Source organism: Nyctereutes procyonoides, unplaced genomic scaffold, assembly GCF_905146905.1.
Source record: "Nyctereutes procyonoides isolate TBG_1078 unplaced genomic scaffold, NYPRO_anot_genome, whole genome shotgun sequence".
Taxonomy (NCBI): Eukaryota; Metazoa; Chordata; class Mammalia; order Carnivora; family Canidae; genus Nyctereutes; species Nyctereutes procyonoides.
This window is the reverse complement of record NW_026575051.1, coordinates 66667020-66680147: the sequence shown is the minus strand read 5'-3', so window position 1 is coordinate 66680147 and position 13128 is coordinate 66667020. Positions and strand designations below refer to the sequence as shown.

Below are 13128 nucleotides of genomic sequence, written 5' to 3'. Positions count from 1 at the left end.
ATGCTGCCTACAAGAGACTCATGTTAGTCTTAAGGACACATACAAACTGAGAGCAAAGGGATGGAAAAAAGATACATCAATTGCTTTTTTGTAGCCAAAAAAAGCAGCAGTAGCTACACTTTTATTAGACAAAATAGACTTTAAGTTAAAAATGGTCAAAAGAGACAAAGAAAAGTAATTTTATAATGGTAAACAGGGTCAATTTACCACAAAGATATAAGAATTGTAAATACTTATGCACTTAACTATATAAAGCTCACAGAACTAGAAGAAGAGATAAACAGCAACACAGTAATAAGTGAGAACTTTAATATCCCAGTGTCAACAATAGGTCGATTATCCAGACACAGAGTCAATAAGGAAATAGCAGATTTGGAAAACACTATAGACCAAATGAACTAACAGACGCATATAGAATATTCCATCCAGGAGCAACAGAATAAACATTCTTCTCAAGCATACAACAAAACATCTTTAGGGTAGATCATGAGTTAAGCTATAAAATAAGTCTCAACAAAGTCAAGAAGACAGAAGTTATTATCAAGTATCTTTGTCTACAATGTAATGAAACTAGATATATCAATAACAGGAGGAAAATTGGAAAATTCACAAATACATGTAAATTAAACAACACAATGTATCAAAGAAGAGATCAAAAGGGAAATAAAAAATAATAGCATGAGACAAATGAGAATGAAAACACAATATACCAAAACTTATGGGATGCAGCAAAAACAGTTCTGAGAGGGGAGTTCATAGAGATAAACATATTCATGAAGAAAAAAAGAAAGATCTCAACTAAACTTAATTAACTTAACACCTTATGTAGTTCTTAAAAGAAGAACAGATTGGGATGCCTGGGTAGCTCAGTGGTTGAGCGTCTGCCTTTGGCTCAGGGTGTGATCCTGGAGTCCTGGGATCGAGCCTGCCTCTCCCTCTGCCTATGTCTCTGCCTCTCTCTCTGTGCGTCTCATGAATAGATAAAAATCTTAAAAAAAAAAAAAAAGAACAAATTAAGCCCAAAGTTAGCAGAAGAAAGGAAATAATAAAGATTTAAGCAGGCAGCAGCTCCGGTGGCCCAGCGGTTTAGCGCCGCCTTCGGCCTGGTGTGTGGTCCTAGAGACCCGGGATCCCGCGTTGGGCTCCCTGCATGGAGCCTGCTTCTCCCTCTGCCTGTGTCTCTGCCTCTCTCTCTCTCTGTCATGAATAAATAAATAAAAATCTTAAAAAAAAAAGAGATTTAAGCAGAAATAATGAGAGAGACTATATGAAAAATTTTAAAAAGACTGACAAAATCAAGTACTGATTCTTTAAAAAGATAAACAAAATAGACAAACCATTAGCTAGACTCCCCAAGAACTATCTTGAAGAGTTATCTGCACCCCTATCAATGTTCATCACAGCATTATTCACAAGAGCCAAGACATGGCTATCAATGGATGAATAAAGAAAAATGTGAGATGTATATATTTATGAAATGTGTGTGTAATGGAATATTATTGAACCATTAAAAGATGAAATTCTGTCATTTGTGACAGCATGGATGAACTCTGAGGGCATTATGCTAAGGGAAATAAGTCAGACAGAGAAAGACAAATACTGTATGATCTCACTATGAGGGGTGATGGATGTGACAACTAACCTTATTGTGGTAATTATTTTATGATATATATCTATATATGAAATCAATACATTGTACACCTTAGACTTATTTAATGTTATATGTCAATTATACCTCAATACAGCTAAACCCAAATAAAATAAAAAAAGAAAATCATGGCCCTATTTTAGTCTATCTACTAATATAATGTATAAGTTAACTAATACAGACAGCAATATTTGTCAGTTGAAAAACTCATGAGATACCTGATAAGAAATTTGAGGTGCTACCTCTAAAACTGAAAATAAACTACAGGTGATCCTTGAACATCATGGGTTTGAATTGTGCAGGTCCACTTACAGGAGATTTTTTAAAAATAAATACACTATAGTACTGTAAATATATTTTCTTTTTCTTCTGATTTTCTTAACAATTTCTTTTCTCCAGCTTACTTTATTGTAAGAATATAATATGTAATATATAAAACATACCAAATATGTGTCACTTGACTTTTTGTTATCAGTAAGGCTTCCAGTCAACAGTAGACTATTAGTTGTTAAGCTTTGGGAGAGTCCACAGTTAAATACAGATTTCTGACTGCTCAGTGCAGGGAGCGTTGGTACCCCTAACCCCCATGTTGTTCAAGGGTCAAGTGTACAGTCAAATAGAAACTTACAAAAAGCTATCATTTGTCTTGCCATTTGCTTCAATTGGTTAACCCTGATATTTCTCCCTCACACTTAATTATTGCATGATATTCCTAAAAGAGGTAAAAAAAAACTATCAAATATTGACTAGTCCTCATTTATAATTTATTTAATGCTTGCTGTGTACCAGGTATCCTCCTAGGGCCTGGGGATACAAAAATAGATCCACCTTGCCCTCAAGTAACTCACAGTGTATGTATGTATGTATGTATGTATGTATGTATGTATTTATTTATTTATTTATTCATTCATTCATTCATTCATTCATTCATTCATTTATTTATTAAATTTTTTTTTTAAGATTTTATTTTTAAGCACTCTCTACACCCAAAACGGGCCTTGAACTCACAACCCCAAACACCAAGAGTCAAATGCTCCACCAACCAAACCAGCCATCCATCCCTAGATTGATTTTAGATTAAAAATACCACATATTAGGAGTACCTGGGTGGTGCATTCAACTCTTGGTTTTGGCTCAGGTCGTGATCTCAAGGTCATGAGATTTAGCCCTGTGTCAGGCTCAGTGATCAGCACAGTCTGCTTAGGGACCCCCGCTCCCTCTCCCTCTGCCACCCCCGTTTTCTCTCTCTCTCTCTCTCTCCCCCTCAAATAAATAAATATTAAAAAAAATACCACATATTGAGTTCTATTTACCAAGGACTTTCTGTTCCCATAAAATGGGGAGGGAATGGCAGAAGGATGTTTATAAAACATGAGCAGACTTCTAATTATGAAAACATAGTGTAACTGATTTCCATGGTAGTATTCCTCAAATTTCTTCATAGGACCATAAGGATAATGAGTAATAATGTAAAATGCTAAATAAGAAAAATTATTTATATAACATTAAAAGACTATTGATGCCTGTTGGTGAATATTAAACATGATCAGGACTTAACATCCTGGATAGTACAGCTATGTTAAATATGAAATCCAAAGTGTTTCTGTCTTTCAATCAAAAACTTAACTGCAAAGACTTCTCATATATAATAATCAAAGAAGGCAGGGGCCACGAATACATCATACCTGGGCACACATTCTCACTGTGCAAAAGGAAGCCACGGTGACATAGTGCGAGGCTCAATCATCATCCCATCTGCTCAAAACCATCCCACTCACCTTCCATACACAAAATTGATGGTAATTTGGTAAACTAACAAAATAGCAAAAGGTTAAACAGTTACAAAATGTGATTCCTGTATACAGAGCAAAGAAAACCAATGAGTAATACCCCTTACATATCAGATATCTAAATCTGTTCCCCCAGGACTGACCTGCTTGCTCATATACAAAATAAGACAGTGTTTTATCGGCTAAAAATACATTTAGAGCCATAATAAATTCTTCATCTCTATCAGCAATTGAAGGATTTTCCCCCCTCTAATCTGAACATGGGTCTCCAGAAAATTTTAAAAGTATGTATAATATTATCTATTTAACTTGGACTTGTTTATAGAAAGAAATTTTACTTGCTTGTTTTTTTAAATCAAGAGTAATAAAATTCATGACACCTGGTTGGCTCAGCGGTTGAGTGTCTAGATGCCTTTGGCCTTGGGTGTGATCCTAGAGTCCCACATGGGGCTCCCCGCAGGGATCCTGCTTCTCCCTCTGCCTATGTCTCTGCTTCTCTCTGTGTCTCTCATGAATACATAAATAAAATCTTAAAAAAAAAAACAGTAATAAAATCCCCCAAACTTAAACTTATCTACTCTCTGTAATCTAGAACTTCTTGAGCACCAAATCATCTTGTATGTGCTATTACTGTCATATATGAAACACTTTAGCCTCCAAACTTAAGTCTGTCATCTATCCCCAATCCCAGTGACCTAGATTTAGTCAACAAAATTAGAAAACAGCCTCTCACATGTTCCTCACACCCAATCCACTGTACCGAGTTTTACCAAGCTGTATAGATTCCACCTTTGCAAAATAATCCTTTCTTTAGTTTAACTGCCAATAGCAGACTCATCCGATTCTTGTCCTGATGTTTCCAACTGATATGTCATTTATCTCCGGGCCTCCAATCCATTCTCCACCCTATTTCCAGAGCGACCTTTCTAAAATGCAAATATAAGCCTATCACTCCCCTGATTAAAATAGGCTTATAGGGTAAGGGTCACAGACTCACACCATCTCTGCTTGATCTTGTTCCTACCTGCCTGTGTCTCTCATTGACAATCCCCTTGCATTAGACATAGAATTAATTACGTATGGATCTCCAAAAGTGGTGCATGGTCTGGAACCTCTGCCCAGAGCCCTCTTAGTCTTCTTCAACCAAGTAACTCCCATCTTTCTCTTAAAATTTAACCTGAGAATAAAGCCTGCCTGGGAATCTCTGAAGGATTTAGGTTCTTCTCTACACCCCCAAAGCCTCCTCTGCTAACATCTTCATAGCACCTCCCTACCACCTAGAAACACTGACCCCACCTAGGTCAATGCAAACCCTTAGAGGCAGGGACTATATCCCATTCAACTATGCACTTGGAACACCTAACCTGGCACATAATGAGCATACATTAAATATCTGCCATTTGATGCCTTTAATGTCTTATGTGTAAGATAAGTATACCTTACCTTACAGAAGAGCTATGTTTCTCAAAACAACAACAACAACAAAATCCATATTAAGGGGGTATTTAGGACCTCATGTGAACCTGAGAAAGCACCCGTAAATGGGAGTTACCAAAATAAAACCGGCAATACATATAATTTAAAAATATACAATAAAGACAGTTTGATACCTTAAATTAACAACAAAAGTATCTACAATTAAATTTACATTTATTATTCCTTATATGCTAGAAATCTTTCAGGATACCCTCCCTAAGAGTTTCACCAAACTCACCTTGTTCTATTAAGTTTATCTTAACATAGTATGCAGACGCTATTGTAGATAATATTCAAACCAAGAGACATTCACTTTATGTATCTAATGGCACTTTCATTCTGACTTTCAGCTCCCGCTTCCTGCTACCTCCTCCCCAATGGGCCCCTCCTACTTCTCGATTTATTTTACATAACGAGGGTATATTTTTCAAGGCCTGCATTTATTTTACCCACTATGGACAGACCACAGAATACTCTCCTCCCTTACTGATTCCTTTTCTTCCTGACTTCTCTTCTCTGTTTCTAATTATTCCCAAGAGAAATCTCTCTCTCTCTCTCTCTCTCTCTCTCTCTCTCTCACACACACACACACATTGATCCAATCAACATTTATTAAATGCCTACATGCTGGGAACTGAACTAAGTTTTTTAATTCATGTGGTTCCAGAAAAGGTGCCTTCATATAAATCCAATCTGTGACTATTATTGAAAATAAGAAATGCACTTTGCACAGCAAACCAATATATAGCTGTATTTATGCAGAGAAATAAAATTCCACTTAACAAGACAACTATACTTTGCGTCATGCACTAGAATTCTCTCATGGATTCAGTTCAGTTTCATTTTATTTCTTTGTGTGGAGGCCTACTCGATCAATTTCATGGCCCACGAATGAGTCAAGAATTACAGTTTAAAAAGCACTATTCTAAAATACACAAAAGAGGGGTGCCTGGGTGGCTCAGTCTTTAGTTGAGGTCATGATCTTGAGGTCCCAGGACTGAGCCCACGTGGGGCTCCCTGCTCAGCAGGGAATCTGCTTCTCCCTTCCCCTCTTTTCCTTCTCCACCCCCTGCTTGTGCTCTCTCTCTTTCTCAAATAAATATATAAAATCTAAAACAAAACAAACAAACAAACAAAAAAAAAACCTGAAGGAAACTTGTGTTTTAGAGAGATTACTGTATCTGAAAAAAACAGTTAAAACTATCCTGGAAGGACAGAGAGAGGATGGTGAGGGAGAGGAGATGGACAGAGAGAGAGGAAGGTAAAAGTAAAAGAAGGGCAGAAAGTGGGCAGATAGGGATCATGTAGGAATAGAAAAGATAAAAAAGGAAAAGCCAAAGAGAGTAAAGAAGAAGACAGAAAAGTAAAGACAGGAACGAAAGGGGAACAGAGACAGTCGTGGCCACTTCTGGAGTGAGCAAGAGGTCACAGACTAGTTTCCTTGTCAACTGTCATCTCCTGCCTGTGGAGGGAATTAGCTGCTTCATCACTGATCACTGCCTCCCAAATGCTCTAAATCCTTAAATCTTTAAAGACTGTACTCAGGGTGTTTAGGAAGGATAACAAGTGTTATCCATGAAAGTGGAAATATTGCACCCGCTGCAGAGACCAGAGCATTGTCTATAGAGGGCCAGATGAAATCAGTGCGGGGGACCGCAGAGAGTGACTCCTCGTATGTAGGGAATACATAACTGAAAACGATTTATGAAAAGAAAACAAAGTGGAGTGAATCACGGCCACTGTGCTGTGCTCATCTCATCAGTGTGAAAAGGTGCACTAACTCTGTGTAAAAGCACCCTGTGATCTGTGAAGCGCGTCCCCTAACAGAAACCCTTACCCAGGGGCATTCACCGTAAAGTCAGTAAATGCTTCTTACTATGAGATGGACTTGGGGAATAAATTCAACCTGATGGTCCTAAAAGAGTAAACATACAAATTTACCTTATTTTGGTTCATCCTGTGTTGGAAGAACCCTAAGTTAGTATTACATCCAAACTCTACATATTATATTTTGAATTATTTCTTAGAGGTAGTTTTTACACCAGTGAGACATATTCCTGGAATAGGTGAGCCACAGAATAGAAGGTACTAATAATATGTGTGTTCATGCTCTTTTTAACCTACACTGATTGGCATTTGTTGCTTAGTTAAAAACTCCCAGAGAACTGGTAGGAGTGTAAAATGGAAACAGGTCGGTCTTGCATGAATACAGTGAATCACTGGTGAGCCACGCAACAACCCACTTGCCCTGGCGCAACCAGTCCTTCCACTCGGGTCCTCTTCACTCTGCATTTGGTCACAGGTGCAAGTGTAAATAGAACAGAGAAGAAAGAAGAAAGAAGAAAGAAGAAGGAAGAAGGAAGAAGGAAGAAGAAGAAGAAGAAGAAGAAGAAGAAGAAGAAGAAGAAGAAGAAAGGCTAAAAATTTGGTGTGCTTAGTTTTTTCTTCTGCCAGAAGGGAACAAAGTAGGGGAGGGCAGAGGATTTATAAGCAGGAAACAGAATAGGGGGGAAAACTAAAAAATGTTCAAGGATAGGGAGAGAAAGGAGACATTGGGAGGGTGGCTGAAAACTAGGGAGATGTTGGTGAGGTGGGCTTCTACACAGGGATGCTCAGCGGGCCTCATACAGACTCTGAGAGTAATGGGAGGGATGGGGTAGGGACAAGATTCAGAACATTTCAGCAAATATTTCCTGAGAACTCAATTTAACATATTATTCTTTGTATGGGCTGCCCTCTAGGAACTTATTCTTAGTAGGATAATAATCGTAAAGAGCAGCAGGGCTGTTCTGACAATGGGTAAATGGCCTCTATACCATCCTATGAGTCAAGCAAAGTATCCTTGCCCACGAGGTATGTCTACATTGGGGACAATATGCTGGGTATTGGAAAAAGAATAATTTTAAATATTATATTTAAATATGAAAACAAATTCAATATTAGCAAAGCAGAAACATTATGCCTGCATGTAGAGATGTCTACAAACCCAGATGAGGTCAGAGGATCAAAGGAAAGTGAGGGCTGTTCACACTAATTACTCAGTATTTCTACCACTGTCGTTATAAAAGCAGCTGGTAACTCTAGGCATTTATAGCTTAGTGATGGGGAGCCAGCCTATCTGAGTTTGAATCCTGGTTCTTCCACTTGCTAGCTGTTTGACCTTGAGCAAGTTTCACAACTTCTCTGTTTCAGTTTCCCCATCTATACAATGAAGATCATAGAAAGATCATAGGGTTATTTATGAGAATTGAGTTAATTCAGGTTAAAGTATTAAGTGAGTGTCAGTAAATGTTGGCTGATGTCATCTCTCTCTAGTCACCATCCATACACTCAAGGAGTGGTATGAGTCAAAGGGCAGGGTCACATTCAAACAAAATACAGCTTTGAGTATTTGGGCTAACAGTGTAGACATTGACCAGTTTGGATTTAACATCCACTTCTAAGAAATGTCCCCAGAACCTTGGGTGAAAAGTGTCCAGCTACCCCACCCAGGTTTCAGCACCTCCCTTTCAGGGGCCCCAGCTACACTGGGTCCTTGTCAGTTGTTTATGGTCAATACTTTTTATATTTGGTGTTGTATTTACCTCACATTTAGAAAAGGAATATTGGTTTGCCTCAGGATTTCAAGAAAAAATGGTAAGACTGCAAATTATCTGACAATGAGTGGACATGTATGTATATAAACTTAAACTTATTACTGTTTTTAAAATATATTAGAACCTAAAACATAACAAGAATTTCAATAATTTCATACAAATCTAATTGCTCTTGATCTTGGCATAGCTTTCAAAATCTAAAAATGAATAGTTGACATTTTAAGAAACTAGTTAGAGAATTTCAAGTTAAAGCAGGCTCCCATGAACACACACAAAGACACAAACACCCCAAAACAACTACAACAACACTCTTGGACAGTTGCCATGATGACACAATGCTGAACCTATCAGGCTTTCTGATATCCTGGTTAAGATGCTGTGCAAAAAGACACTCGTGTTAGATTCTTTACTAATTAAGTGCACAGATTAAAAAAATTTTAGACCCATAAGGTTTCCATATGGGTTAGGACCCAGAAAAGCAAATATTAAATATTTTAAGAAAAAAATTTAAAGGTAATTACTGCAAGGCCAATTGTGGATCAAAGTGGTGTAATATTGAGGAAAATACAAAATACTTTTATTTTCTATGCTATATTCACTTTTTTCCCCAAATTGTGCCATACTATTTTAATGGAATAATCAATGTGTATAATGCAATTTAGTTAATTAAGAGTTTTTTTTTTTAAACTAACACATTTAAATACTTTCCTTTCCTTTTCTGGTCACATTTATTTTAATTCATTTGGGAGCTCAAACTTCCATTTGCTAATGAGACTTAAGAAAGGAAAAATGGTCTCTAAATTAATAGGAGTTTATATATTTTTTAAAAAGAGGAGAAAAAGAAAAAAATAGTGACAGGGAGAGAAGGGAGGAATAAGTACCCCTTCTGGAGGCTGTGATAAACCTCTATCCCATTCCTTCCCCCTCTCTGATTAGCTATCTCTGCCTCCCTGGGAGGTTTCTCTCTGTCTCAGCTGCTAGATTCAGATCCCCTCAAGACTCAGTTGAAGAGCTTTCTCACTCTATTCTCTTTTCCTAGGTGGTCTCATCCTAGCCAGTGGCTTTAATTATCATCTATAGACATGTACATCCCCAGAAGGAAATGACCATCCCTAGCATAATCCCAGAAATTCCAGAACACCTGACCCAATTGCTTCTACACATGGCTACCTAATGCTACTGTAAATCCAAACTGGATCGTCCTTTGGCATGCCTTACCTCAGTAAATGAAAGCTTTGAATCGTCCTAACACAGGTGTCCTCAATACCTATCTGCTACATGAATAAATGCATCAATCAATCAATCAAACCTGTTACACAAACCAAAAAATTTAAGGGTTATTCTTGATAAGGTCTTCTTTCTCTCCCTCCATGATGAGTCAGTATCCATCTCACCTCCTAAGTATTTCCCAAATCTATCCCATTTCCTAATTCCTCCCAGCCACTACTCTCCAAGACTCCAGTCTTTGCCTGCATTAATACAACAGCATATTAAGTACCAATCAGGAGCATGCGGATGTAGTACACAGAGAAGTCAGGCAGTCAGTATCCATCAAAAAGTTATTAAATGAACTGATAAAGTTGCTCTAAGGGAAGAGAACATTTGCTCAATGTCAACTATATGCCAGATGCTGATCTAGACACCTCACATATATACCACCTAATTTAATAACCACAGGGATCCATTTTCTAGGAGAAACTCAACTGAGTATATGGCATTAGGAGCCACTTCTGGTCACAACCTTTGCTTTGTTTGGTCCCAACAAGCAGAGAATAATGATGAAGATGAATATGAAGATGATGATGATGATGGTGGTACTGATCACAACTTACTGAGAACTTTTTCCAGATACTGTTCTCAGTACTTTGAATGCATTACTGCATTGAAGCCTACTACCTTCCTACAAAGTAGGTGCTACTACCATCCCATTTTGCAGATGAGGAAACTGAGCCATAAACACTTAAGTTACTTAATCAAGGTAAAAAAAAGAAAAAGAAATAGTAGGCTATGATCTAGGATATGAACCTGATTCTGTTTAAAAATTTACTAAAACACCTGTTTAACTTACAGCACGCCATTAGAACCAGTGGGGATATACAGCTAGAAGAGATAAACTCATCACTGCCCTCAAGGGTCTTGTATTGAACTGGAGGTGCCTGTCTCCAGGGTCAGAACTATTTTGTCACTCCCATTTCTACCCATGGGAGAGCCGAGTTTATGGAGAGAATCCGCCACCAACTCCAATCCCACCACAGGGTACACTTCAAGTCAAAGCTGCTGGTCTCTTCCCCATCCCCACAGCTACCCAGCTTTTCTTGGAGATTCTTTAGGGCTTATACTAATATGGTGACAAACTGAATCAATTTCTTAAAGAGTTTGAAAAAAAAAAGTATGACAAATGACATGAATACAAAGATCTTTTAAAGGTCTAATCTAATACTTACAGTTTTATAACACCATCTGGGCACCTGGAACAGAGCTGCTGGCTGCTCCTGTCTTGTTTATGTTGACTTTGACCCAGTTGAACAAATCTACAAGTTACAATGGATAACAAGTGAACTAAAGAAGGGGCTACTTACAATAAATTCAGTAGATTACACAGAGAAGGTATGAGCTTCCACAGGACAACAGTCTGCTTATTTCAGAAAAGCACACGAGAGTACCGTATGCAACACAAAAGGGGGCCTGATTTTACAGTGGGTTTGTTACAAAGGAAGGAGGGGGAATCCTGTGTCTCCGTTTACTTAAACGCGATGGAGAACTTGAACCACAGTGTTCCTGAAGCCAAGGGGATGAACTTTCAGAGCCTCAGTTATCTAAGCCTTACCTGGAGCAGGAAGTGGTGAACATGAGGGGAGGCATTTGCAGTGAGACAAATGACAAAGAAAGAACAGGATCAGGCCAGGGATCCATCTCCCAAAGCAGGGACACTGCTGAAAACCCAGCACATGGACACTGTTTCCTTAGGACCATGAGAATCCCCAAGTGTACTCTAGCCACTCCAGTACTTTCAACTGTGAAGGAGGGGTAAGGACGGTGCCTGTGGAGCCCCACTGCCACCCTACCCCTCCCTAGAGAAGCCTGGAACAACACTAAGCCATGCTTGAAGCTGAGAGTCACAGGGAATCAGGGAATCGCCCCAGCCAGCTCCACAGGACAGGAGGATACTTAGCAATGGGCCAATGGGCTCATGGGCCAAGGACCACCAGCTATTCCTCAAGTGCATACTTGTCCTAGTGTGGTCTGTGCTACAGGCATCTGTAGTCCCCTCAGGGACAGGGCTTGTAATTGTGTTCTAATGTGCCCCTGGGAGGTTATGGGGCATGTTTAAAGGGCTGATCCCCCTCCTACTTTTCTACAAATTCGAATATTTTCTTTTGATGATTATAGATACTTGTATCATTTATTTTTATTGGCTTTTTTTTTAAAGATCAAAAAAATTGCTGCAGAAACTACCAATTACTAAGTGGTTAGGGTGCTATTGGAAAACTCCCAAATAACTTACATTTTTTCAATTTTGATCTTCAGCAAATAAACATTTTTTATCCATTTTTGGGGAAAAGTGTCACATGACACCTGTTACTAGTACAGAACTTTCAACTTCCTAAATCATGTGCATAATCACTGTCAGAATTTTTTATTTTTAAAGGAAGATTTGCCATAGGTCTGAGGCTCTGAGTTGGTAAGCAGAACATCTCTGGGTCTGGCTGAGACTGCAAACCAAAGATATCAGAAATGCTAAAGGCAGAGGAAGGTATAGAGCCTAGGGATATGCAATTAGAAAAAAACTACAAAACTGAGAGATCTTCAGCAGTTTGAAGGTGGTTGAGGTCAAATGTAGGAAAAACAGGCAAGAGAACAGGAAGTTAGAAGACAAGTTACAGTTGCCAGTTCTAGAGCATCTCTCCTCCTGTCATCATTCTGTGGTTGCCCACGTGGGAGCTGCGACAGGCCTGCCAGGCCAGGGCACTGTCTTTACACCCACAATCTTTGCTGGATACTAGCCAACTGGGTGCAGGACTGCAGTGGGAGGAGACCAAAATGACACAGGCTCTCTGCCCTTGAAGCTCTGCTCTCTGGATCAGAGGAGGCACCAGGAGAGCCCCAGGGCCCAGCTAGGGCCAGAAGGGGTACCAGTCGGTTCCTAAGCATCCATAGCCATCCCCTGGCACAGCTACACCCCCCATACTGATGGAGAGTGGCTGCCCCTGCCATAGTAATACCCATGACAGATGGAGAGGGGAGGCGCTCCTGTTGCCAGAGGGGACAGTCTGCCCACAGAAAAGAACTACTCACAGAGAGGGGAAGAGATGACTAGACCTTTGTTTCTTCCCTTCCCCCCAGGTCTGCCTCACAAGCAGGGGCAGCTGATATTATTAAGAGAATAAAGAGGTTGCATGGTCAAAAATCATAGATACCCATGAAGCCCAGGGAAGGGCTCCTGAATAAGTCATTGAATGGCTCTTTCTGTGCTCTTAGCCTAGAAAGAGGGATAATACTATCTTTCAGCCTACTACACAGTTGTCTAAAGAACAAATAAAACACTGTAAAGTGTTACACAAATCAAAGGAGGAGGTGTTGTTCTTTAGGATATCAAGTACAGAACTCCAGAACATGG

At 39.1% G+C, this 13128-nt stretch overlaps 1 protein-coding gene across 1 annotated transcript in view; it reads right to left on the bottom strand.

The window, feature by feature from the left end:
• The window catches only part of FIG4 (FIG4 phosphoinositide 5-phosphatase), a 122686-nt gene that overhangs the window by 26556 nt on the left and 83002 nt on the right, over positions 1 to 13128 (bottom strand). The window contains exon 22 of the mRNA XM_055330220.1: positions 10955 to 11041. Coding sequence (XP_055186195.1) covers positions 10955 to 11041 — 87 coding nt within the window. The remainder of the gene's footprint in view (positions 1 to 10954; positions 11042 to 13128) is intronic.